The sequence below is a fragment of the Somniosus microcephalus genome, chromosome 4 (assembly GCF_052327205.1).
Source record: "Somniosus microcephalus isolate GS21.2 chromosome 4, FLI_Smic_1.0, whole genome shotgun sequence".
Classification (NCBI taxonomy): domain Eukaryota; kingdom Metazoa; phylum Chordata; class Chondrichthyes; order Squaliformes; family Somniosidae; genus Somniosus; species Somniosus microcephalus.
This window is the reverse complement of record NC_140990.1, coordinates 253,195,179-253,222,961: the sequence shown is the minus strand read 5'-3', so window position 1 is coordinate 253,222,961 and position 27,783 is coordinate 253,195,179. Positions and strand designations below refer to the sequence as shown.

The following is a 27,783-nucleotide window of genomic DNA, read 5'->3' as shown; positions in this document are numbered from 1 at the left end:
CTAAACAGTGCCTCAGAATTTGAAGCACAGTGATGAAATCCTGCCTCATTTCTTTGACTGTCGTGCCTAATCCTAGCAGGGAAAGCTCATAATTGCCAACCTCTCCCCTTTTTTTGTGAGCAAATGGTCAACGATTCCAGCCTGTTTGTGTAGTGCTCCTAAATCTGTAACTCAGCTCACTTTCCTCTGAAGACAACGTTGGAAGCAAGCAACTGGGATGGATTAGAGCAACTCCACACAATACCCGAGGACAGAGTAAGGGTGCATCAGCTAACTTAATCATGGATGCTAGAAAGTCAAATTCAAGTGTTGCACCTCCGCTCCTTTTCTACTCAGAAGGGATAGGGAACTACTCAGGAGAGATAGGGAAGGATAAAAGACAGGAGGGTGGGGATGTATTGATTAAGAATAATATTACAGTTCTACAGAGGGACGATATACTAGAGGGTTCAAAGAATGAATCTATTTGGTTAGAGTTAAGGAACAGAAAAGGAGTGATTACATTGTTGGGTGCTTACTATAGACCCCCAAATAGTAAGGAGATAGAGGAGCAAATCTGTAGGTAAATTTCAAAGAACTGTAAAAATATTAGAGCAGCAATAGTAGGTGACTTCAATTACCCTAATATAGACTGTGGAAAAAATAGAATAAAGGGCAACAAGGGTGAAGAATTCCTAAAATGTGTACAAGAGAACTCCCTTAATCAGTATGTTTCTAGCCCAATGAAGAAGGAAGCAGTGCTGAATATAGTTCTGTGTTGCAGTGGGAGAAGATCTGGGCAATAGTGATCATATGATTTGGTTTAAAGTAGTTATGGAAAGGGATGAAGAAAAATCAAAAGTGAATATACCCAACTGGAGGAGAACCAATTTCAGTGATTTGAGAAGGGATCGAGTACAGGTGGACGGGAAACAAAGATTGGCCAGGAAAAGAGATAATGAGCAATGGCAGGCCTTCAAGGCAGAAATAATACGGTACAAACCAAGCATATTCCCAAAAAGAGGAAAAATGGGGCATCCAAAGCTAGAGCTCCCTGGATGATAAAAGAAATAGAGGTTAAAATAAAACAGAAAAAGGAGGTTTATGACAAATGTTAGGTACAGAATACAGTAAAAAACCAGGCAGAATACAGAGCGTGTAGGGGGAAATTGAAAACAGATACAAGAAAGGCAAAGAGAGGGTATAAGAAAAGATTAGTGGGTAACATAAGAGGGAACCCTAAAATCATTTATGAACATATAAAAAGGATAGTTAAAGGAATGGTGGGGCCGAGTAGGGCCAAAAATGGAAATTTTCTTGTGGAGGCAGAGGGCATGACTGAGGTTCTGAATGAGTACTTTGCATCTGTCTTCACAAAAGAACAGGTTGAAGTTCATGTTGCACTAGAGTAGGGGGAGGTAGAGATATTGTATCGGATTAAAATAGATAAAGGGTGTGTAAGAAATTGTGGATTGGAAGAAATAATAGTCTGTTACAGGTTCCCTAGCTCAGCAGTTTGCCCAAGTTGATGACACAGAAGGATTCCAGTCATGTCAGAAGAAGAGTTGTACAGAGAGTTGAATTACGAGGTCAGAACTCAAAAGCAGGCCTTCGAGTGGGTACAGCTAGGCCTGATAAGGGATGCAGCAAGGAGCCGTATGATAAACAAGCTGTCTACGAGAGAGCAACAAGACATTTAGAACAGAGATGGGGAAATAGCTGACCTCAGCAAGATGGGGGGGGGGAAGCTGTCAGAGGTACCCTCTCCCTTGTAATTGGACAATGGAATGGGTTAAAATGACCACCAGGTATCCACCAGCCCATCGAAATAAGGTATAAAAACAACCGAGAGAGGAAGACAGGCAGTTAGGGGCGAAGGCTTCTCCGAGGTGGATGCAGACTGGCACGGCATAACACCGTAGTCAAGTTTAGCCTCTGAGGTGGATCGATGCTGGCCAATGGTCTAACACCTCCAACAGCTCGAGGGACGACCCAACAGAAGTGACCACTGCCACAGGCTGCAGGGATCCACCCAATCCGAGACCACCGTTCTGCCTCACCATATGTCCGGTCGTTCCGTTCCGAAGCCGTAGATCGCCCTCATCTGTCACGAGTTGTATGTTGACTGTATCTATTTCAATCGCACGTAGTATCAGATTACGCTTAAACTGTAGCTCTTTAATAAAATGCTTTACAACTTTTAAGACCCGTTGAGTAATGTGTGTGTGACCTGTGATCCAAATTCTTAGAGGTACTAAATATGTTGGCATCACTCAAAGTTAACAAGTCACCCGGTTTAAATGGGATGCATTCTAAGTTGCTGAAGGATGCCAGCGTGGAGAGAGAAGCAGCTCTGACCACAATCTTTCAAGCCTACTTGGATATGGGAGTGCTGCCAAAGGACTGGAGGATTGCAAATGTTACACCCCTGTTCAATAAAGCAGAGAGGATAAACCTGGTAACTACAGGCCAATCAGTCTAACATCAGTGGTGACCAAAGTACTAGAAACCATCGTCAAGGACAAAATTAATTCACATTTAGAAAAGCATGGGTTAATAAGGAATAGCAAATTGTGTCCGACTAACCTGATTGAGTTCCTTGATGAAGGTAGTGCAGCAGATGTTGTATATATGGTCTTTCAAAAGGCATTTGATAAAGAAAGTACCGCATAACAGACTTATTCAGAAAATAGAAGCACATGGGATTAAGGGGACGGTGGTAACTTGGGTACTAAATTGCCTATGGGATAGAAAGCAGTGAGTAGTGGTGAATGGATGTTTTTCCTGAGTGGAGGGAAGTATGCACTGGGATCCCCCAGGGGTCAGTATTAGGACCACTGCTTTTCTTGTATATAAATGACCTGGACTTGGGTATAGGGAGTACAATTTCAAAGTTTGCAGATGGTACAAAACTTGGCAACGTAGTAAATAGTGAACAGGACAGTAGCGGGCTTCAGGAAGACATAGACAGACTGGTGAAATGGGCAGACACATGGCTCAGGTCATTATGCACAGGACCAGCACGTGCCCCTCAACTCCACATGGGTGGAAGTAAGCTTGTGCACAGGTTTATTTTATTTGCAGTGCAAGCCCAACCCTTCATTTTGCCGAAGTGCTCCCTGTTCATTCCAGGTGACATGGAAATGTTCCTTCAGGGCACAGAGTTCAGGGCAGTGCAGGGTCATTGAATGATTCTGCTGAACTCTTGCAGATGGGAGCTAAGCTTTATGGTTCTGGGCAGGAGCTGGTTCAGGTGGAGAGGCTAGGCTTATCCCACAGCAACCCTTTTAATCTATGGTTATTAGGTTTAGCCAGGCACTGCAGAGCCCAGAGCTTTCAAAACAAATGATGGCTTTTTGTCAAAACTTACATAAGTTTGCTCATTAGTTCAGAGTAATTACAGTATGGGTTGGATTTGGTCTCAGTCTCTGTGTAACTCCCAGTACTATAACAGATATACAATCTTCTTCTTAGGCAGTCCGTCGGAACTGAGGATGACTTGCTTCCACACTAAAAATGAGATTGAGGTAACTGATGAGTCCAATGCAGGACCTACAGTCTCTGTCACAGGTTGGGCAGACAGTGGTTGAAGGGGTGGGTGGGTGGGGTGCTCCTTCCGCTGTTTGCGCTTGCTCCCGGCGAAGAGACTTGAAGTGTTCAGTGCCTTCCCGGATGCTTCTCCTCGACTTTGTGCGGTCTTGGGCCAGGGATTCCCAGGTGTTGGTGGGGATGTTGCACTTTTTCCAAGGAGGCTTTGAGGGTGTCCTTGAAGCGCTTCTGCTGCCCACCTGGGACTCTCTTGCCGTGTCGGAGCTCCGAGTAGAGCGCTTGTTTTGGGAGTCTCGTATCGGGCAGGTGGATGATGGGGCCCGTCCATCGGAGCTGATCGAGCGTGGTCAAAGCTTCGATGCTGGGGATGTTGGCCTGAGCGAGAACACAGACGTTGGTGAGCCTATCCTGCCAATGGATTTGTAGGATTTTGTGGAGGCAGCATTGGTGGTACCTCTCCAGTGTTTTGAGGTGCCTGCTGTACATGGTCCATGTCTCTGAAGCATACAGAAGGGCGAGTATCACTACTGCTCTGTAGACGCTCGGTCACTCGATCAGGAAACACTAAGACTGGTTCGACGAGTATGACCAGAAGGTCCAGGAGCTAATAAGCCGCAAGCGCAAGGCACTCTTGATCTGGAAACAGCAACAGAGCTCGAGAGCAAGAAAGCAGCTCTACAGACACCTGAAGGCCGAGATCCAATAAAAAACTCGCAACCTAAAGAACAGGTGGTGGGTGGGGAAAGCGCAGGACATCCAGCAGCTAGCAGACAACCACGACGTGCATGGATTTTTTTAGCGCAGTCAAGACCACCTACAGCCCAAGCACCCAAGATCCTACCCCACAGCAGGCCAAGAACTGAGATGTACTTATCAAGGACAGAGAGGCAGTCAGTGCCTGCTGGAAGGAGCACATCGAAGATCTCCTTAACCGAGACCATTTCGACACGAGTGTCCATAACTCCATCCCGCAGCATGCTCCCCGCCACCACCTCAACACAATCCCAGCCCGGCATGAGGTTGAAAAGTCCATCCGACAACTAAAGAACAAGGCCTCAGGAGCAGCTGGAATCCCCGCCAAGGCGCTAAAACATAGAAACATAAAAGATAGGAGCAGGAGTAAGCCATTCGGCCCCTCGAGCCTGCTCCGCCATTTAATGAGATCATGGCTGATCATCCAAATTCAGTACCCTGTCCCTGGCGGAGAAGTGCTATTGGCGCAAATACATGAACTCATTTCTCTTATTTGGAAGAAGGAGAGCATACCAGGGGATTTCAGAGACGCCGTAGTTGTGACCATCTTCAAGAAAGGTGACAAGTCCAATTGCGGTAATTACAGAGGATTCTCCCTGCTATCTGCCACAGGGAAAGTCATCGTAAGAATCCTCCTCAACCGCCTTCTCCCAGTGGCTGAAGAGCTCCTCCCAGAGTCGCAATGCGGATTCCGCCCACTAAGGGACACAATGGACATGATCGTCACCGCGCGTCAACTACAAGAGAGATGCAGGGAACAGCACCAACCGCTGTACATGGCCTTCTTTGACTTCACAAAGGCCTCCGACACCGTGAACCATGAAGGATTAGGGATTATGGAATGTCCTTCTCAAATTCAGCTGCCCTCAAAAGTTTGTCACCATCCTCCGCCTGCTTCACGACGACATGCAAGCAGTTATCCTGACCAACGGATCCACCACAGACCCAATTCACGTACGGACCGGAGTCAAGCAAGGCTGTGTCATTGCACCAACGCTCTTCTTGATCTTCCTGGCTGCAATGCTGCATCTCACCCTCAGTAAGCGCCACGCTGGAGTGGAGCTAATCTACAGAACAAACGGGAAACTGTTCAACCTCTGTCGCCTCCAGTCCAGATCCAAGGTCGTCCCATCCTCTGTCATCGAATTACAGTATGCAGATGACGCTTGCATCTGCGCACACTCGGAGGTCGAACTCCAAACCATTGTCAACACCTTCACCAAAGCATACGAGAGCATGGGCCTTACACTAAACATCCGTAAGACAAAAGGTCCTCTACCAACCTGCCCCCGCCACACAGTACTGCTCCCCGATTATCAAAATCCATGACGAGGCCTTGGACAACGTAGACCACTTTCCATACCTCGGGAGCCTACTGTCAAACAAGGGCAGACATCGATGACGAAGTCCAACACTGCCTTCGGTCGCCTGAGGAAGAGAGTGTTTGCAGACCAGGACCTCAAACCCAGCACCAAGCTCATGGTCTACAGATAGACAATAAACTTCTGATGACTTGGTCAGTGAGAGTTACCCTAGGAGGAAAACATCCTCCCATGGGGCTGGGATAGAGAGAAGGGTTGGTAACATCTTGCATCTTGCTATTAAGTGAACATTTAAAAAAAAGCTACATTGTATAAAATTATACAAAAAGCAATGCAAGTACAGTACATATATAATTCATGGGTCAACTACATGTGCCTTACATTCCTGTCATTTGATTCTCTCCAAAGTGACACCTTGAAGTTCAGCTAGTTTACTGATGAGTCTGTATGTGCTAATCTGAAGCGCACAGCTCCTTTTAAATATTTAATATCAGCATTCGGTAAAATCTCAGCAGTCAGACCCCATTTCAGGAAATACTGAGCTGCAGTGTGTACCATCTACAAGATGCACTGCAGCAACTCGCCAAAGCTCCTTCAACAGCACCTTCCAAACCCGCGACCGCTACCACTTAGAAAGGCAAGGGCAGCAGACGCATGGGAACATCACCACCTACAAGTTTCCCCTCCAAGCCACACACCATCCTGACTTGGACCTGTATCGCCATTCCTTCAGTCGCTGGGCCAAAATCCTGGCACTCCCTTCCTAACAGCATTGTGGGTGTACCTACACCATATGGACTGCAGCGGTTCAAGAAGGCAGCTCACCACCATCTTCTCAAGGGCAATTAGGGATGGGCACTAAATGCAGGCCTAGCCAGCGACGCCCACATCCCATCAATGAATTTTTAAAAAACACCCAGCATTTTTGTTGTTAGAGACAGGTAATAACAACAGGAAATGCTGGAAAAACTCAGCAGGCCAAGTAGCATCGGTGGAGAGAGAAACAGAGTTAACGTTTTAGGTCGATGACCTTTCGTCAGAACTGGAAAAAAAGCGGGAAATGGAAAGCAAGGTTGGGGGCTGGGAAAAGGGAGAGGGGATGAAAGAACAAATGGGAAGGTCAGTGATAGGATAGAAAGCAGGAGAGATTAAGAGACATTAAGAGATATTCAAGGCAAGGGGAGGTGGAAATGGGGCAGGATAAGGAACTAAGGATGGCTCTAGATGGGGTGTGAATTGCGCTGGTAGAATGAAGGACCGCTGAAAGGAGGGAAGAAAAAACAAAAGTGTGGATAAAAAAAAAAGAAAATATATATATGTGATAGGGGCCGAGGTTATGATCTGAAATTGTTGAACTCTGTGTTGAGTCCAGAGGGCTGTAGAGTGCCTAATCGAAAGATGAGGTGCTGTTACTCGAGCTTACGCTGAGCTTCCATGTTACAATGCAAGAGGCCGAGGACGGTGAGGTCTGAGTGGGAATGGGGCGACGAATTAAAGTGACAGGCCACCGGGAGCTCGGGGTCCCCCTTACGGACTGAACGGAGGTGTTCCACAAAGCGGTCACCAAATCTGCGTTTGGTCTCCCCAATGTAGAGGAGACCACATCGTGAGCAGCGTATACAGTATGCTAAATTGCAAGAAGTACAAGTAAATCGCTGTTTTACCTGGAAGGGGTGTTTGGGGCCCTGGACAGTGGGAAGGTACAAGGGCAAGTGTTGCATCTCCTGCGCTTGCACGGGAAGGTGCCAGGCGAAGGGGAAGGGGTGCTGGGGGTGGTAGAGGGGGGGAACTAGGGTGTCGCGGAGGGAGCGGTCCCTACGGAATGCTGAAAGAGGTGAGGGGAAGATGCGTTTGGTGGTGGGATCACGCTGGAGGTGGCGGAAATGGTGGAGAATGATCCGTTGAATGTGGAGGCTGGTGGGGTGAAAGGTGAGGACAAGGGAACTCTATCGTGGTTCCGGGAGGGAGGGGCAGGGGTGAGGGCAGAAGTGCGGGAGATAGATCGGACACAGTCGAGGGCCGTATCAACCACAGTAGAGGGGAATCCTCGGTTGAGGAAAAAGGAAGACATGTCGGAAGCACTGGTATGGAAGGTGGCATCGTCGGAGCAGATGCGGCGGAGACGGAGAAACTGGGAGAATGGAATAGAATCCTTACAGAAGGCGGGGTGAGAGGCAGCTGTGGGAGTCAGTGGGTTTGCAGTGAATGTTAGTCAATAAACTATCCGCAGAGATGGAGGCGGAGAAGTCGAGGAAGGGAAGGGAAGAGTCGGAGATGGACCATGTGAAGGTGAGGGAAGGGTGGAAATTGGAAGCAAAAATGAATGAAATTTTCTATTTCAGGGCGAGAGCAGGAGACGGCACCGATACAGTCATCAATGTACCAGAAAAAGAGGTGAGGGAGGGGACCCGAGTAGGACTGGAACAAAGAATGTTCCACATATCCCACGAAAGATAGAAACATAGAAGATAGGAGCAGGAGTAGGCCATTCGGCCACTCGAGCCTGCTCCGCCATTCAATGTGATCATCCAAATTCAGTACCCTGTCCCTGCTTTCTCCCCATATCCCTTGATCCCTTTAGCCTTAATATATCCAACTCCTTCTTGAATATATTTAATGAATTGGCCTCTACTGCCTTCTGTGGTAGAGAATTCCACAGGTTCACCACTCTCTGGGTGAAGAAATTCCTCCTCATCTGTCCTAAATGGCTACCCCTTATCCTTAGACTGTGACCCCTGGTTCTGGACTCCCCGACCATCGGGAACATCCTTCCTGCATCTAGTCTGTCTAGTCCTTTTAGAATTTTATAAGTTTCAATGAGCTCCCCTCTCATTCTTCTAAACTCCAGCGAGTACAAGCCCAATCGACCCAATCTCTCCTCATACGTCATTCCTGCCATCCCAGGTATCAGCCTGGTGAATCTTCGCTGCACTCCTTCCATGGCAAGAACATCCTTCCTCAGATAAGGCGACCAAAACTGCACACAATACTCCAGATGTGGTCTCACCAAGGCCCTGTACAACTGCAGCAAGACATCCTTGTTCCTGTACTCAAACCCTCTCGCTACGAAGGCCAACATACCATTTGCCTTCTTAACCACCTGCTGCACCTGCATGCTTACCTTCAGCGACTGGTGCACAAGGACGCCCAGGTCTCGTTGCACTTCCCCTTATCCCAATCTATTGCCATTCAGATAATAATCTGCCTTCTTGTTTTTGACACCAAAGTGGACAACCTCGCATTTATCCACGTTATATTGCATCTGCCATGCTAGAGTTTCTCGGCATCCTCCTCACAGCACACAGGCCCACCCAGCTTTGTGTCATCTGCAAACTTGGAGATATTACATCTAGTTCCCTCGTCCAGATCATTAATATATATTGTGAATAGCTGGGGTCCAAGGACCGATCCCTGCGGTACCCCACTAGTCACTGCCTGCCACTCGGAAAAAGAGCCGTTTATTCCAACTCTTTGCTTTCTGTCTGCCAATCAGTTCTCTATCAAAGTCAATACCTTACCCCCAATCCCATGTGCCTTAACTTTACACGCTAATCTCTTATGCGGGAACTTATCAAAAGCCTTCTGAAAGTCCAAATACACCACATCCACTGGTTCTCCCTTATCTATTTTACCAGTTACATCCTCAAAAAATTCCAGTAGATTAGTCAAGCACGATTTACCTTCTGTAAATCCATGTTGACTTTGTCCGATCCGGTCACTGTTTTCCAAGTGCTCTGCTATTACATCTTTTATAATGGACTCTAGCATTTTCCCCACTACCGATGTCAGGCTTACCGGTCTGCAATTCCCCGTTTTCTCTCTACCACCTTTTTTGAACAGTGGGGTAACATTAGCTACCCGCCAATCCATGGGTACTGTTCCAGAGTCTATTGAATTTTGGAAGTTGACCAGTAATGCATCTACTATTTCTAGGGCCACTTCCTTAAGTACCCTAGGATGTAGATTATCAGGCCCTGGGGATTTATCGGCCTTCAATCCCGTCAATTTCTCTAACACCATTTCCCTACAAATACTGATTTCTATCAGTTCCTCCCTTTCATTAGACCCTATGTTCCCCGACATCTCTGGGAGGTTATTTGTGTCCTCCTTTGTGAAGACAGAACCAAAGTATGTATTTAATTGGTCTGCCATTTCTTTGTTCCCCATTATAAATTCCCCTGATTCTGACTGCAAGGGACTTACGCTTGACTTCACCAATCTTTTTCTCTTCACATATCTATAAAAGCTTTTACAGTCAGTTTTTATGTTCCCTGGAAGCTTACTCTCATATTCTATTTTCCCCCTCTTAATTAATCCCTTTGTCCTCCTTTGTTGAATCCTAAACTGCTCCCAATCCTCAGGTTTATTGCTTTTACTGGCCAATTTATATGTCCTCTCCTTGGATCTTATGCTATCTCTAATTTCCCTTGTTAGCCATGGTTGAGTCACCTTTTTTTTTTTATTTTTATGCCAAACTGGGATGAACAAATTCTGTAGTTCATCCATGCGATCTTTGAATGTTTGCCATTGCCTATCCACCGTCAACCCTTTGAGTGACATTCCCCAATCAATCCTACCCAACTCGCGCCTCATACCATCGTAGTTTCCTTTATTTAAATTCATGACCCTAGTCTCTGAGTCAACTACTTCACTCTCCATCTTAATGAAGAATTCGATCATATTATGATCGCTCCGACCCAAGGGGCCTCGCACAACAAGATTGCTAATTAATCCTTTCTCATTACATAATACCCAGTCTAAGATGGCCTGATCTCTGGTTGGTTCGTCGACATATTGGTCCAGGAAACCATCCCGTATACACTTCAGGAATTCCTCCTCCACAGTATTGTTACTAATTTGGTTAGCCCAATCTATATGTAGATTAAAGTCGCCCATGATAACTGCTGTGCCCTTATTGCACGGTTCTCTAATTTCCCTTTTAATGCCATCCCCAACCTCTGCATTACTGTTTGGAGGTCTATATACCACTCCCACTAACTTTTTCTGCCCCATGGTATTTCTCAGTTCTACCCATACAGATTCCACATCATCAGAGCTAATATCCTTCATTACAATTGTGTTAATCCCTTCTTTAACCAGTAATGCTACCCCACCTCCCTTTCCTTTTTGCCTATCTTTCCTGAATATTGAATACCCCTGGATGTTGAGTTCCCAGCCTTGGCCACCCTGGAGTCATGTTTCCGTAATCCCAATCAGATCATATTTGTTTACCTCTATTTGCGCAGCTAATTCATCCACCTTATTATGAATGCTCCTCGCATTAAGACACAAAGCCTTCAGGCTTGTTTTTTTAACGCTCTTAGATCTTTTAGAATTATTATTTACTGTGGCCATGTTTGATTTAAATCCTTGATTTCTCTGACTGCCACTTTTGTTTTTCTCCTTCCTGTCTTTTGCTTTTATCCTCGTTTCCCTTTCCTCTGTCTCCCCGCTCAGGTTCCCAACCCCCTGCCATTTTAGTTTACACCCTCCCCCAGAGCACTAGCAAACACTCCCCCTAGGACATCGGTCCCGGCCCTGCCCAGGTGCAAACCGTCCATTTTGTACTGGTCCCACCTCCCCCAGAACCGGTTCCAATGTCCTAGGAATTTGAATCCCTCCCCCTTGCACCATTCCTCTAGCCACGTATTCACCTGAAATATCTTTCTATTTCTACTCTGACTAGCAAGCATAACTAGGACCCATGCAGGTACCCATAGCAACACCTTTGATTTGGAGGAAATGAGTGGAGTCAAAGGAGAAGTTGTTCAATGTGAGAACAAGTTCAGCCAGGCGGAGGAGGGTGGTGGTGGATGGGGACTGGTTGGGCCTCTGTTCAAGGAAGAAGCGGAGCGCCCTCAAGCCATCCTGGTGGGGGATGGAGGTGTAGAGAGATTGTACGTCCATAGTGAAAAGGAGGCGGTTGGGGCCAAGAAACTGGAAACTGTTAAAGTGGCGGAGGGCGTTGGAAGAGTCGCGGATGTAGGTGGGAAGAGACTGGACAAGGGGAGAAAAAAATGGAGTTGAGATAGGGAGAAATAAGTTCTGTGGGACAAGAACAGGCTAAAACGATGGGTCTACCAGGGCAGTCCTGTTTGTGGATCTTGGGAAGGAGGTAGAAGCGGGCTGTGCGGGGTTGGGGAACTATGAGGTTGGTGGCCACAGGGGGAAGATCTCCAGAGGAGATGAGGTGAGTGAGCGTCTTGGAAACGGTGGCTTGATGTTCGGTCGTGGGGTCATGGTCCAGGTGGAGGTAGGAGGAGGTGTCGGAGAGTTGGCGTTCAGCTTCCGCTAGGCAGAGGTTTAATGACAATGTCGGGGTTGGATCTGAGATTGGAGTGCTGCAAGTTCAGAGGGAGGTAGGTTGGAGTGAGTGAGGGGAGCAGAGAAATGGAGACTGCCGATGTCACGGCAGCAGTTTGCAATGAAAAGATCTAGAGAGGGTAAGAGGCCAGAGGGAGGGGTCCAGGTAGAACGAGAATTCTGAAAGCGGGAGAAAGGGTCAGCCGTGCGGGGGGTGGGGGGGAAGACTCCTGGCCAAAGAAGTGGGCACGGAGGCGAAGGCGGCTGAAAAAGGGCTCAGCATCATGCCAAGCTCGAAATTTATTGAGGTGGAGGCGTAAGGGGATGAAGCTCAGGCCTTTGCTGAGGACTGATCGTTCGGGGTCAGAAGGGATAGTAAAAACGCAGCAGGGGGTGAGATTGGGAGAGGGGTCAGAGGAAAGTGAAGGGGAAGGTGGTTCCGTAGGGGCGTTGGTGTTCAATAGTTGATGAAGCTTTTTCCTCAACCGAGGATTCCCCTCTACTGTGGTTGACACAGCCCTCGACCGTGTCCGTTCTATCTCCCGTACTTCTGCCCCTCCCTCCCGGAATCACGATAGAGTTCCCCTTGTCCTCACCTTTCACCCCACCAGTCTCCACATTCAACGGATCATCCTCCGCCATTTCCGCCACCTCCAGCGTGATCCCACCACCAAACGCATCTTCCCCTCACCTCCCCTTTCAGCATTCCGTAGGGACCGCTCCCTCCGCGACACCCTAGTCCCCTCCTCGACCACTCCCAGCACCCCTTCCCCCGGCACCTTCCCGTGCAAGCGCAGGAGATGCAACACATGCCCTTGTACCTCCCCCCTTCCCACTGTTCAGTGCCCCAAACACCCCTTCCAGGTGAAACAGCGATTTACTTGTACTTCTTGCAATTTAATATACTGTATTCGCTGCTCACGATGTGGTCTCCTCTACATTGGGGAGACCAAAGGCAGATTGGGTGACCGCTTTGCGGAACACCTCCGTTCAGTCCGTAAGGGTGACCCCGAGCTCCTGGTGGCCTGTCACTTTAATTCACTACCCCATTCCCACTCAGACCTCACTGTCCTCGGCCTCTTGCATTGTTCCATGGAAGCTCAGCGTAAGCTCGAGGAACAGCACCTCATCTTTCGATTAGGCACTCTACAGCCCTCTGGACTCAACAGAGTTCAACAATTTCAGATCATAACCTCGGCCCCTATCACATATATATTTTCTTTTTTTTTTATCCACACTTTTTTCTTCCCTCCCTTCAGCAGTCCTTCATTCTACCAGCGCAATTCACACCCCATCTAGAGCCATCCTTTATTCCTTAACCTGCCCCGTTACCACCTCCTCTTGTCTTGAATATCTCTTAATGTCTCCCAATGTCTCTTAATCGCTCCTGCTTTCTATCCTGTCACTGACCTTCCCTTTTGTTCTTTCATCCCCTCCCCCTTTTCCCAGCCCCCAACCTTGCTTTCCATTTCCTGCTTTTTTACCAGTTCTGACGAAAGGTCATCGACCTGAAACGTTAACTTGGTTTCTCTCTCCACCGACGCTGCCTGGCCTGCTGAGTTTTTCCAGCGTTTCCTGTTGTTATTTCGGATTTCCAGCATCCGCAGTATTTTGCTATCCTTAAATAGGGACTTTGCTGAATCTAGTAAGTATGCATGTAATTATTCCATGTTCATTTTACAGCGAGACTTGCCCAAGATTGGTAACTTGACTTAGTAGTTTTACAGTGACGCGAGTAACACATTAAGCACGATCAATGCAGCACGTTCAGTACATTCTTGCTACATGGGGTGACTTGTTTCTATTGCCACTCTGCAAGAATGTTCCTAATGGAATGTGCACCCATCAAAGAATGTTTGTTCTGTCTTCAGGAACTTTGTAAATTCTGTTACTGAATGAGACTCATGTAAGGATTTCTATTTTCACTGAAAAACAGAACGTGATCCTAAAACATCAATAAAAATCCTGAAATCCAATGAAATAAAAAGGAATGTAACTTATTCAGTGCTCTTTTAGCAGTAGTTCTGGTTACAAGCCTTTATTCAAGGATTTTTATTCCAGTTCTATGTTCTTTTATGATCTGTCAGCTTTTCTGAAGCGGTTTGTTGGCTTTTGCAAGTTTTGTAGCCTTGCATGCTTGTGTGAAAGCTGATGAGGAGGAATTTCTTCACCCAGAGAGTGGTGAACCTGTGGAATTCTCTACCACAGAAGGCAGTAGAGGCCAATTCATTAAATATATTCAAGAAGGAGTTGGATATATTTCATAAGCTTAAGTGATCAAGGGATATGGGGAGAAAGCAAGGACAGGGTACTGAATTTGGATGATCCGCCATGATTGCATTGAATGGCGGAGCAGGCTCGAGGGGCCGAATGGCCTACTCCTGCTCCTGTCTTCTATGTTTCTATCCTCAAATCAGGTGCATGATAAAATGTTAGGTTAGATGCCTGCTACTGCAATGAGAGAGAGACTGATTCTAAACTGGCAAGACTGACTTAGGAACAAAAGGATGAGGAATTATATGATCATGTACACACTCTCAATGAGTACTCTTGGTTTTGGTGAATAACCGGCATTTAACTGAAAAAGAACACAATTATTTAATGTATGCACTTACTTAAACAGGATCTTTTTGTAGTAGCACTTGCTCCTCCTAAACACAAGTTTCCTCCTCGGTGAACCAATTCCAGCTCCAAATTCAGCCTGTTGCATCAATTAAAATGTAATTACAATTTATAAATTGAAATTATTTCACTGCTTTTATACTCCCCAAGTTACAATTAAAAGAGAATACAGTATATGGAAATATATACTCGTTCATGAATGAAAACTCTAACAAGCGAAATTCACTTATGCCAATAGGATTTTTGTGCAAAAGTTCAAATAAAAATAAAAGAATTTGCGCTGGCTGGAAGTGTTTTAATATTTACTTAGTTTACGATTATAAAATGCATAGTGTGTTTAAGCAATTTTTTTTTTTTTTACTAATAAAGTTTTTTTTCTCTGTGTAAAGGTTTCAAAATCCAAGAAATTGTAGAACACTATCCCCAAGTCATTAGCTTAATCCACCGAGGCCTCAAATGCAGTCTTAATCCTCTGTTGCTCAAAATAATGCAATTTAACATTGATAATTTTTTCTGCGTAGGTCTCCATCTGTTTGCTGCTGATAAGAGCTTCTGTGTGACACGAGAATTTTCCACTCTTCAGGCGATTTGCTATGTTCACTGAACTTCTAAAAACCTACCAGTGAGGGAGCAGGAACTAGAAATTTCAGACCAATGGGCAGGACAGTAAGAGTCAAGTAACATGATTCAGTTCACCATGGGAATACAAATGAGGGGCAATGTGTTTAATTTAAATACTAGTGTCAGTGTACATGTTCTGTAGAAAAACTAGGTCTATCAAGACCAATGAGGTTCCAAGGCAACCTTAAAATAAATCTTTTCAGAACAATGTTACAGTTCATTAAAAACTTTACAAAGACTACCCTCTGCTATTATAAAGGTTTGTAGTTTTGATTTTTTTTTTTTTTTTTAAAAAGGAGGGTTATTACATTTAGAAACTATTTTGGTTGAAGGTAAAAGGATACACAACCTGATCTCTTAATATTAAATTGAAGATACTGGCACAAACTGGTGTGTATTTTGAAAGCTTATCAGAACTGAAAATACTGAACTGTCAATCAAATACAGCAAATTATATATATCCTCTATATATGCGTTTAAAAGGCTTGATTGTTTTGAAGGTTGATTGTTTGATTGGTTTTGGCATAATTTCATTATTCATCAAGATTTTTCAGTTGTTTTTAAAATTGGTGGAAAAAAGAATGGTGGCAGAAGAGGCTGCCTAAACTTTAAACAAAAGTAAATAACAGGCATTCTTCATTCTAGCGACAGTTGAACCTAGGCAAGACCATCTCTTGAAGTCTCAAGTATGAGATGGGCCTGGCACCAGCAGCATTATACTGCACTTTTGCAACTGGAGAATGAAAATCTCAATGCAGCACCCAGCAACAAAATTGAACAATGTCAATGCGAGCGTGAAATCCATACAATATCATTTATGTTACACTAATTGTAGTTTATTTGTTAACTACAATACAAAAAATGCCACAAAAAACATAATCTGATGCTATGTTAATTTGACAGGCAAGCTGCCAGTGCTTTTCCAGCTGACTAAATGGCAAAAAAAACTTTTACCCTTCAACAGAGGGAGAGATGAGCAAGGCCTAGCTCACAGTAATTTAGACATATGTAACATATTCATAGGACTTCCCCCACAGCAGGACATGATCTTCCAAATGCGAAGACTTGCACCATTAGATCCATCCCAAGAAAACAGCAAAAAAGAGATTCAGTGCAATATAGTCCCAAATTATGCAACTGAACAAAGAATAGGCAACGATAGAATCCAGATACTCCCTGCTCAGCATGCTGCTGCAGGAACTTAATCTAAATTCAAGGGTACCTGCCGTTTCAGGTGAAAAACTATTTAGCAATAGATTTTGGTATATGACAAGAGTATTTTAAATAGACAAAATTTTGCAGGTCTGGAATGAGCCGCAACCCAAATATCAAAACCCAGAACCGGTCTGATGAAAAGAGAATCCCTGACTGCAAGAGGTAGGTCAGCCCCAAAATCATTACCTCGGAATTAATTTTATACCCGACTAATGGTTAAATAGTTGCAGTTATTTACAACACCAAGAGAAAGATTGAATATTCTTGTCCTGCCACCTAGATTCCCCTCACGTCTCAGTTAACATGAAAGCAAGAATTACAGGCTCAAGTGCCAAGAGGAAAAGCAATAGGGATAACTTTTTGTGCATCTCAAAACAGCTCAAAGTGGTAGGCAAGAGTAAAGTGAAGCAGTAAAGTGAATCCCAAGAAGGGAGGCATTAAACTACCATTTATTACACCTTTCTAGAAGGTCTGGAACACACAGGTCAGTAACGTAGGATCCAAAAGCCCTAGAGAGCCAACTGCGCAGGAGCTGACTGCAAGAATCAAGGTTGAAAGATGTTTTTTTTTTTTTTTAAGTAAAAAGTGTGAGGATGTCAAATCATATATATGTCACACATTCACAAGAGCAAAATGCTCACAACCGTGGTGCAAGAAATTTATTACAGTTAGTCATCTTATTTAGAACAAGAGCCCTCCATAACAGTACTAATGTTTTTTGGTAAAAGAGATTAAATGAGAGGAAAAAATCTTTTTAAAAGGTCCCTGAATGAGAGTCACCTTGTATGTTTTTCTCTGCAGTTAGAGAGTACTTCAAGTAAATTTAAAGAACTGAGGTAAAGAGCAACTATATCCTGTGGCATGTTAATGCAAAATATTTTGAAGATCAAAACAGCTACTCTGTAACTAAAAGCGACCTTAAATAAATAAATGCTGTTTTTAAATTGCCCATAACTGCTTCTTAAAAAATGTAAGCAGCAAATCATATGACTCTTTTCCAGAAATAACATTAAAAAATTAGTCATGAGCATTTGGCTAGTGAGCAAAATTACTTAACAAAAATATCATATGGAGACTTCCAGTGACGTCACTACCAGTACACCAGCGATTTTTAAAGGGCTCCTATAATTATTTTGCTGGAGAATCCACCACCATCAAAAGCCTATGCAAACTGCTAGTGGCTGAGTGCAGAGAAGGCTTTTGAAAAGCCCAAGTCAACTGTCTTCAGCATCCAGTGCCCGTTCCCACCCAAGCTGCTGTAACAAACTTTAGCCCTGATCTCCCATTCTTCTCAGAGATTGCAGTGTGTTCCAGAGTGATTTTTTACTTTTTTTGGAGCAGCTGGACCCCCACCAACCTATAAGCTCTCACCCAAGGCCTTCGATTTTCCCAAGGGCCATGATTCACAGAGTGTGACTCCTGACTCAGACCATGAAGTGAAATCCTGAAAAGAGGGGAAAAAAAAATAAAAACAAAAAAGTAAACAAAATGTAACAAAAACAGTGAAAAGGGGAGAAAATCTACAGAAAAAACAGAAGCAGCAGAGTGAAACTGGATTTAAAAAGAAAAATTCTGTGAAGGAAAGGATTATGGCAGCAAAAGAAACAGCTACCTGTGTGAGGTCGAAATATTGCTGTTGCAAAAGAAAGGATAGGACATAAGTCGTCCAGGAGAAAAAAGCAGAAACAAGAGAATAAATTTAAAGCCGTCACTCAAGCCATGAGCCAGCCAACAGCCTAAAGAGGGAACGTCAGGTCCTAGCGTAGTCTCCTACAGATCACTTACTCACAAATCAGTTCTGCATTGTACTAAACACATCGACAGAGTTCCACAAAAAAAAGCAAACATCCCACTAAAAAAAAACGTAGCCTGAAAGGCACCATTCCCCTCCTCCTCTGCATTACTAACCCTAAGGACAGAGAGCATGAGGAGATCACCTAAGCCCATACAACAGCAACAAGAATCCAGGTGAGTTCTAAGTTGGTGCAACATTCACACTCAACTCAGCACCAGCAGGGTCAGCATTCCCCAAAATACCTGACCTATGTATTCAAGCCCCTCCAGGTCCAACCACACGCTCCACCAGCAAAGCCAGGAGACCAAAATATGCCAAAAAGTAGCTTCCCCACCCACCACCCAACCAACAGCACAGGAAGCAGCATTGGCACTGAAATACCTTCCATCTCACCAATAACCTGTTCATCAATGCTCAGTTTGGATTCTGCCAGGCCCACTCAGCTCCAAATCTCATTACAGCCTTGGTCCAAACATGAACAAAAGGGCTGAATTCCAGAGGTGAGGGAAGAGTAACTGCCCTTGACATCAAGGCAGGATTCGACCTAGTATGGCACCAAGGAGTCGCAGTAAAATTGAAACCAATGGGGATCGGGTGAAAACTCTCCACTGGCTAGTGTCATGCCTAGGAAGATGGTTGTGGTTGTTGGAGGCCAATAATCTCAACCCCAGGACATCGCTGCACGAGTTCTTCAGGGCAGCGCCCTCGGACCTAGGCCCAACTAGCTTCAGCTCTTTCATTAATGACCTTCCTTCCATCATAAGGCCAGAAGTGCGGCTGTTCACTGATAATTGCAGTGTTCAGTTGCATTCGCAATTCATCAAATTGTATATATCCTCTATTTATCCTGCAATATAGCTGCTCCATTCTAGCAAAAGGCCGAGTAACAGGAGATCTGACAACTGTAAAGTCCGCGCCTCAATAATACAGGGACTTCGGGAGAACAGTTTAACAGGTACTTTACTGAAGAGGCAGCTTGAAACTGAAACTACAGAAGCCTGCTAGGGCCTTTTATACAGGGGTGGTCACTGCCAGTACTGCAGTCTAAGACCAATTATTCCCTTAAGGTGCATACACAACAATTCCTCCCCTTTTAGATAAACAGTACATAACATTCATTTAACAACTAAATAATAACTAATTACAATTACAATTTTCTCAGTAATATATACATCAACTGAAATAGTCATTTATAAGTTCAGTCTTTGAGGAGGCTTCCTGATCCGGGCTGGATAGCACCTTTCTCGAGTATCCTGTTCTGGCGGTGGAGTCAATTCTGGCTCATTGTCATTGGTTGGTTCGTCAGCTTCCAATACCCCTGCTTCTGAGGTAGACGCAATCTGTACTTCGGGCTCATTACCAGGTGCACATGCTTGTGGTACAGGTTTGGCTTGTTCCTGTGACTCTAGAATCTGGTCAGCATGGCGTCTCACGATGCTCTCTCCAACGTCCACTGTGTACATTAGTGGTCCCTGCTGTGTGCATATCGTGCCTGGCTGCCATTTTTCTGTTCGGTAGTCGCGGGCCAAGACTGGTTGCCCTATCTTGAAGCTCATGGTTGGCTTCTCATTTATGTGCTGGAACTGCTTATCCTCAACATCTCGTCTTATGTTTGGTTTGAGCAAATCCAAGCGACATATTAGTCGCCGGTTAAAAAACAGTACGGCTGGAGTTTGGTTGGTTACGGCATGTGTTGCATTCCGGTAAGCAAACAGGAAGTTATCCACCTTGTGTTGCAGTGGTATGTCATTATACATTGCCTTTATGGCCTTTTTAAAGGTCTGAACAAACCTCTCAGCCAATCCATTTGTGGCTGGGTGATATGGGGCAGATGTGTAATATTTCACCCCATTATTCTTCAGGAACCTCCAGAAATCCTCAGACACAAACCGTGGGCCATTGTCGGAACAGATCTGTTCTGGCAACCCATTCCTGGCGAAGATGGTCCTTAGGACTGCAATAGTTTTCTCCGTGGTGGTGGAGGACATTTTAATGACCTCTGGCCATTTCGAATGGGCGTCCACAGCGATTAGAAACATTGAGTCCATAAACGGACCAGCGAAATCAATGTGTACCCATTGCCATGGAGATGAGGGCCACTCTCATGGATGTAGCGGGGGCTGTGGTGGAGCGTTTTGGACCTTCTGGCATCCTGTGCATCTCTTGGTCAGATCCTCAATTTCTTTATCGATTCCCGGCCACCACACAAACGCCCTGGCTAGGCTCTTCGTTTTTACCCCTCCCAGATGACCCTCGTGAAGCTCATTGAGTACTCTATCTCTCAACTTGGGTGGAATTACCACTCGGGATCCACACATCAAGGTTCCCCGGCACACTGACAGCTGTTCCCTCCTTGGCGAGAATGCTGGCAACAGTGAGTCGCCATATGCTGGCCATCCCTTCACCGTCAAATCATAGACCCGAGTGTGTGTCGGGTCATTTCGGGTTTCCTTCTCAATACTTGCGTTTGTAACAGGCAAACATTCGACTATGGTCGCATGGAATATCTCCACAGGGTCCACTGCAGGTGCTTCTTCCGCCGTAAGCAACGGTAGGCGCGACAGCCCATCAGCGTTTCCATGCTGTTTCGTACCCTTGTACTCCGTGTCGTACTGATGTGCCCCTAGAAAAAGTGACCATCTTTGCAGCCGTTGCGCCGTCATCACCGGAACGCCCTTCTTTGGGTTAAAAATGGAGACCAGGGGCTGCTGATCAGTCAGTAGGGTGAATTTCTGCCCGTGCAGATAGTGATTGAACTTCTTCACCCCCCACACCAGGCTGAGGGCCTCCCTGTCAATCTGGGCGTAGTTACGCTCGGCTGAGGTTAGCGAGCGCGATGCAAAGGCTATTGGCCTCTCTGAACCGTCACGGAATTTGTGTGACAGCACCGCTCCAATGCCGTAAGGTGACGCATCACATGCCAACCGAATCGGTAGTGTTGGGTTGTAGTGGGCCAATACTTCTTTTGAAGTGATTTGGCATTTACATTCCTGAAAGGCACGCTTACACTCATCACTCCATTTCCATGTTACACCAGTTTGAAGGCGGGCGTTCAGTGGGTGCAGAATTGTAGATAAATTCGGCAAGAACTTATGGTAGTAGTTCACCAACCCGAGGAACGACCTCAGTTGCGACACATTTTCTGGTGCTGGAGCCTTGACTACAGCCTCAATCTTGTCCGGCGACTTATGCAACCCTTCCTCATCAATCATATGGCCACAATACGAGATTTGTCTCCTGAAGAACTCGCATTTGGGACGGTTGGCTCGTAGTCCATATTCCTGCAATCTCGTGAGCACCTGTTCCAGGTTGGCAAGGTGTTCATTGTCATTTTCGCCCGTAACCAGGATGTCGTCCAAATAACACTGGGTCCCCGGGATCCCTTGCAGGACTTGTTCCATTGCCCTCTGCCACATAGCCGGGGCCGATGCTACCCCAAATACCAGTCGATTGTACTGGTAAAGGCCTTTGTGAGTGTTTATCGTGAGCTATTTCCTAGATGCTTCTTCCACCTCCATTTGTAGATACGCTTGAGCCAGGTCAATCTTTGTAAAACATTTCCCTCCAGATAGCGAGGCGAAAATATCTTCTATCCACGGAAGCGGATACTGTACTGTGTGCAGGACTGGGTTCACAGTCACCTTGAAGTCCCCACAGATGCGAACCTTCCTTGGCTCCCCAGGCATGCTGCTCAATGCTTTCTTCATTACAGGAACGATGGGTGTGGCCCACTCGCTCCAGTCCACCTTCAACAGCACCCTCGAATGCTCCAGACGCTCCAGTTCAGCTTCCACAGCTGGGTGTATCGCGTATGGCACCGGTCTGGCCTTGAAAAATGTTGGGGTTGCGTTATCCTCAATCTTTATGGTTGCCTTTACTCCTTTTAGAGTCCCAAGTCCTTGTTGGAACACCTCTTCCGCGTCAGATAGAATTTGTGACAGACGTCCAGGTGCGACGTCATCATCTTTTTTGTCAGTCACAGTTAATGCCAGAATGGAATGCCAATCCAATTGTAGTCTTCGGATCCATTCACGTCCCAATAATGGTGGTCCCCCATCTCGTAGTATATACATGTATAGTTTCTGTGTTTCCTTTCCGTTATATTCAACTGGCACCCTTATTTTTCCTCTGGGGTAGACCTTTTGCCCCGTGTATGTCTTCAATACAATGGACGTGTCCTTTAAGGGTATGTGTGAGAATAGCCGCTCATAGTCTCGTCGATTCATGACAGTTAGGGCTGATCCTGTGTCCAATTCCATCTTCACTGGGGACCCAAATGGTTCGGTGATCTTCTTTTGCGATCACGTTGTGTAACTTTAAACAACTTAGTCGCCTGCTCCCGGAGTCCTTATCACTCTCCTGATCTTCTGAACTACTATGTCAGTTTCTTTACTTTCCTGTACTGTTCCTTCGTAGTTCTTGTCGTGTTGGTCTTCTTTCCCGACCTGCAGACTCTTGCTATATGTCCCATTTTCCTGCATTGTCTGCATATTTTGTCTTTAAAGCAGCAGTCCTTCTGCTCATGGGTTGTTCTGCCGCAGCGATAGCACTTTTCGGCTCCATACGCCATTTCGTTAGCGCTGTATTCTTGTGGTTTCTGTTGTATTTCCGCAGCTCCCCGTGCTGCTGCTTCGTAGGATACTGCCACGCTGAAAACCTGTTCTAGCGTCAGGTCCTTTTTAAAAAGTAGTCGTTTCTGGGTTCCTTCACTCTGGAGCCCGCAGACAAACTTGTCCCATAAGGTGTCTGCCAGTCCTGCTCCGAACTGGCAGTGCTTCGATAACTTGCGTAGTTCCATAAGATAGTCAGCATTGCTCTCATCTTTGTGCTGGTTTCTTTTATGGAACTTGAATCTTTCTGCTATCAGCAGTGGTGTAGGGCTTAGGTGTTCCTGTAAGATATGAACAATCTCCTCAAAACTTTTCTCCATTGGTTTAGCTGGGGTAATTAAATTCCGCAATAGGCCGTACGTACTTGCACCCATCAGATTTAATAATACCAACGCCCTCTTTCCATCAGCCACCTCATTTGCCTTGCAGTACACTTCAACTCTTTCCACATACGTGGTCCAGTCTTCTACCTCGTTGTCAAAAGCAGTGATACTGCCACTTTTTGGCATCTTGGGCGATTTAAAATGGCGCCTCCCGCGCTTTTGCTTCTTCCGCAATGGAATAAAATGGCGCCTCCTGCGCTTTTGCTTCTTCCCCTTACTGCCACGCTGCTCCTAGCGTTCTACGGGGTAATGGCGGCAACCCCTAGCTTCGGCGCGTCTCGCTTTCCTTCCCCCCCGTTTAGTTTCTCTCCGCTGTCCTGTTCTCGAGCACCACCCTCTCTCTCGTTTTCTTTTCCCGGCAATGCTGCGTGGCCCGATTTGTAGAGCCGCTCGATCGAGCTTGAGCCCACCGCAGTCCGGAAGGGTCAGCGCGCTACCTGCTACCAGCACGATTCGCTGTAACCACAGTCTCTCCCGCAATTCTCCAAACACCGATGGGTTCTTTGGGCGGTTGCCCTCGGTCGACGCCCGTTGCTCAGGCTACGACCTTCCAGGACCTTCCTTTCAGGCGAGAGCCCCGTGAGATGATGCCACACTGCAGGTGAATTCGAACTTACTCGTCGCCACTGTCAAGTCCGCGCCTCAATAATACACGGACTTCGGGAGAACAGCTGCCTCTTGTTCAGTAAAGGTACTTGAAACTGAAACTACAGAAGCCTGCTAGGGCTTTTTATACAGGGGTGGTCACTGCCGGTACTGCAGGCTAAGACCAATTATTCCCTTAAGGTACATACACAACAACAACAATGCTTAATGCGTATACCCTGAATGAGCACACCAAATACTGGCATTTCTCACAACTCGTCCACATATGGAAGAAAGTGTAATCATGTGTCGGGAGCTAAACTGTGCCTTTCACCCCAAACAGGATAAACTTCAGCAGACATAGGGCACCCAGGACAAGCAGACAGAGCAATCCAGGGGCACTGTAATAACCTCAGACTGATGGATGTGAGACTTCCTACATCCTACTGAAAAAGAATTCACCTTACTCACCCGCAACACAACATGCTCCAGGAGAGACTAGCTCTTCCTGAAACAATCCCACTTATCCTGAGTCACATGCTGGGATACAGGGCCAATAGCCATCGCAGATTATGCACCAATATACACTTCTACCTCACCCTATTCAACCATCTCTTCCTCCTTTCAGGCATCAGCACCTCAACCCAGCCCACATTCGCAACCCTGAGTTCCTATTATATCTCGGGGTTAAGTTCGCCTGCTGTATTACAGAGAACCAAGGATCTCACATTACTGTGGGAAAGCACCAAAGCAGACCTCAGGGGTCACAATCACCTGCACCTCTGCTAAAAAGTATAAAGGGCTACAGACCCAGTGACCTGGATAAAAAATGTGTAGGATTTCCATATGCAACATCTTGTGTGAACTGGAAAGGCATTCAAATTAGATGGTTTGAAAGAGGCTTGGGTTGAGTTAGTTGGGTAAATTTTATATATAGAAAATATATTGTCAACTTGCTTGGATATTGTGTGTTTATTTCCTCCTGCCTGTACTCGGTGGATGCCTGGATTCACTCTGATTCTTGTTGTTCTATGACCAGAGCAAACAGGAGAGGATATGGGGATTCCTTGTTGCAGTGGAATGAAGGGTGCTATGGCCATTGATGCACACCATGGATGTGGGTTGCTAATAGGTGATTGTAATCTATCTCTTGAATGTGTTGCCAAAGCCCTTCCCTCGAGTGTCGCAAGGAAGAATTTCCACTAAACTTGAATGCCTTTTCTGCGTTAAGGAAGAGCACCAGGTCAGGCATGTTGGTGCTATTACAGTAGAGCACCACATTGAATAACCACCTAGCGTTATCCTGTGAGAAGCAACCCCTTTATACAACCTGTATGATCTGCCTGGTACAGCCGAGGAATGACTGCATGTAGTCTGGGGGCTACGGTCTTGGTAGGTATTTTATAGTCCATATTGAGAAGTGATATGGGTCTGTATGATGAGAACTAGGTGGGGTCCTTACTCTGCTTGTGTAGTAACATGATTGTGGCGACATCATATGTCGTGTCTGGAAAGGTCTTCGTCTCCAGTACATAGTGTGAGTGTTTCAGTAGGAGAGTAATGAGATCTTGGTGTTGGGCTTTGTAGATTACAGTGGATAGTCATCAGGCCCTGTGGCTTTCCCGATGGAGGCTTTTTACTGCAAGTTGGAATTCACTGGCTGAAAGCAAGGCATCAAGCAACTGTGCAATTTCTTGGGGAAGAGGGAGACTGGATAGGAATTGTTTTTTTATGACATGGCTTGACACTAAGCTGCATTGAGTGATGTGTAATAGTTTATGAACTCTGTTTATCTCAGTAAGGTCTGAGGTGAGTGTACCATTAGCTCACTTAATTGAAGCAATAGTCCTGTTATGCATTTGCTGCCGATTTTAGTATCATCTGCAAACTTCTTAATCATACCCTGTAGGAATGTCTAGTTCCTATCAAGAGACTGAGGTCGACTCAGGCGATCAAACAAACGATGTTTAATGTGAAACTAATTGAGTTTAACAAACAGATGCAAGAAAACTACGAATACAGGTCTAGTCAGTTCGGAAGCTCCACGAGGACTGCTTGGACGGTCCCCTGGCTGGCGTCATGACGTCATCACGTTTTTCCCGCCGATGGGGGATCACGTGATGAACGGCGTGACGTCATCGCGTTTGCCCGCGCTCTTAAAGGGACCGCGCTCTGTACATGCAAACAATATATTCAAAGATACAGACTCAGGCTGTAGTTAACATATTGTTAAAGGGAATTATATACATTTGATTTGATCGGAGTCCCTTAGTGTCTCCGCCACATGCGCCCCCCCAGAATTGTCTTAACAGAAAAAGTGAAACGGCGAGGAGGCCCGACAAGCCTGTCAGAGCGACTTCTGTACAGTTGGAGTGGAAGCTGCTGGACGGCGGGCGGGCTGGCGGGTGGTTGCGCTTGATCTGGCACGGCGACTGTGGGCGGTCGGCCACGTTTTGGCGGCTGTGCGGTCTCGACCAGGCGGTCAAGGTCCAACTGTGCCGGCTTCAACCGGTCAACCGAAACGTGGTCCGGTTTACCTCCGATATCCACCGAGAAAGTTTTGTCTCCCGGCTCTAGCACACGGAAAGGACCAGTGTAAGGGGCCTTGAGCGGATCCCGATTAGCGCTGTGGCGGATGAACACATATTTGGCGTTCTTCAGCTCTGCTGGGACGTGGGAGCGCTGAAAGCCGTGATGAGACGTTGGTACTGGTGCAAAACACCTGGCTGCCTCCTGGTGGCTGATGAGTTGATTGGATGCGGACCATGGCTCTGTTAAGAGTCGAAAGGAAATCCCCTGGTACGCATAGTGGCTGGCCATAGACAAGCTCTGCCGCGGACGAGTGAAGATCTTCCTTGGGTGCCGTGCGAAGACCCAACAGGACCCATGGTAGCCTGTCCACCCACCCAGCGCCTTGGAGGCTGGCCCTCAGTACGGCTTTGAGCGACCTGTGAAACCTTTCGCACAGGCCGTTCGCCTGTGGATGGTAGGCTGTGGTGCGATGTAGCTTGATGCTGAGCCCCTGAGCCACTGCGTTCCAGAGCTCAGAGGAAAATTGCGATCCACGATCAGAAGAGATGTCCGCCGGTACCCCGAAACGGGCAACCCAAGAGGAGATGAATGCCCTGGCTACGTCTGCTGAAGTGGTGGATGACGAGGGAACTGCCCCTGGCCATCTAGTAATGCGGTCTACCATCGTAAGGATATGTGTAAACCCATGAGAAGGTGGAAGTGGCCCCACCAGGTCCACATCCACGTGATCGAACCGTCGCTCCCGAACAGCGAAGGTGGGCAATGGAGCTTTGACGTGACGCTGCACCATGGCCTTTTGGCAGACCACGCAGGTGTTGGCCCAGTCACGGACATCCATATGCATGCCCCGCCAAATGAACTTGGATGACATCAGCCTTTGCGAGGCCTTCATGCCAGGGTGTGGCAACCCGTGTATGGCGTCAAACACTTTTCGGCGCCAGGTGACCGGCACGATAGGGGGAGGATCTCCTACGGAGACGTCACAAAGTAGCGTGGTGCCTGCGGCGTGTAATTTGACGTTGGCTGCTTGGAGGCTAGAGGGGCTGGTTCGGTAAGCTTGCACCTCTGGATCAGAGGCTTGATCCGCAGCCATGAGGGCAGTTGATGCCGAGCTGGACTGCCTGAACGGTCGCGCGGGAGAGGCAATCCACCACCAGGTTGTCTTTACCGGCCACGTGCTGAATATCAGTAGCGATTTCAGAGATAAACGTTAACTGACGCTGTTGTCAGGCTGACCACAGTTCGGCAGTCTTGGCTATAGCGAACGTTAGTGGCTTATGGTCTACAAAAGCAGTGAAAGGACGTCCTTCCAGCAAGAACCGGAAATGGCGGATGGCCAGAAAAAGAGCCAGCAACTCCCGGTCGAAGGTACTGTACTTCCGCTCGATTCGCCGTAGTTGACAGCTGAAGAACGCCAGCGGTTGCCACATTCCATTTACCCACTGTTCCTGCACTGCGCCGATGGCGTAGTCTGACGCGTCGGTGGTGAGGGCGATGGTGGCACTTGGCAGCAG

General features: G+C 46.5%; 1 protein-coding gene across 1 annotated transcript in view; it reads right to left on the bottom strand.

The window, feature by feature from the left end:
• The window catches only part of ubr3 (ubiquitin protein ligase E3 component n-recognin 3), a 381,077-nt gene that overhangs the window by 100,350 nt on the left and 252,944 nt on the right, over positions 1 to 27,783 (bottom strand). Inside the window, 1 exon segment of the mRNA XM_085986233.1 lies at positions 14,522 to 14,607. Coding sequence (XP_085842359.1) covers positions 14,522 to 14,607 — 86 coding nt within the window.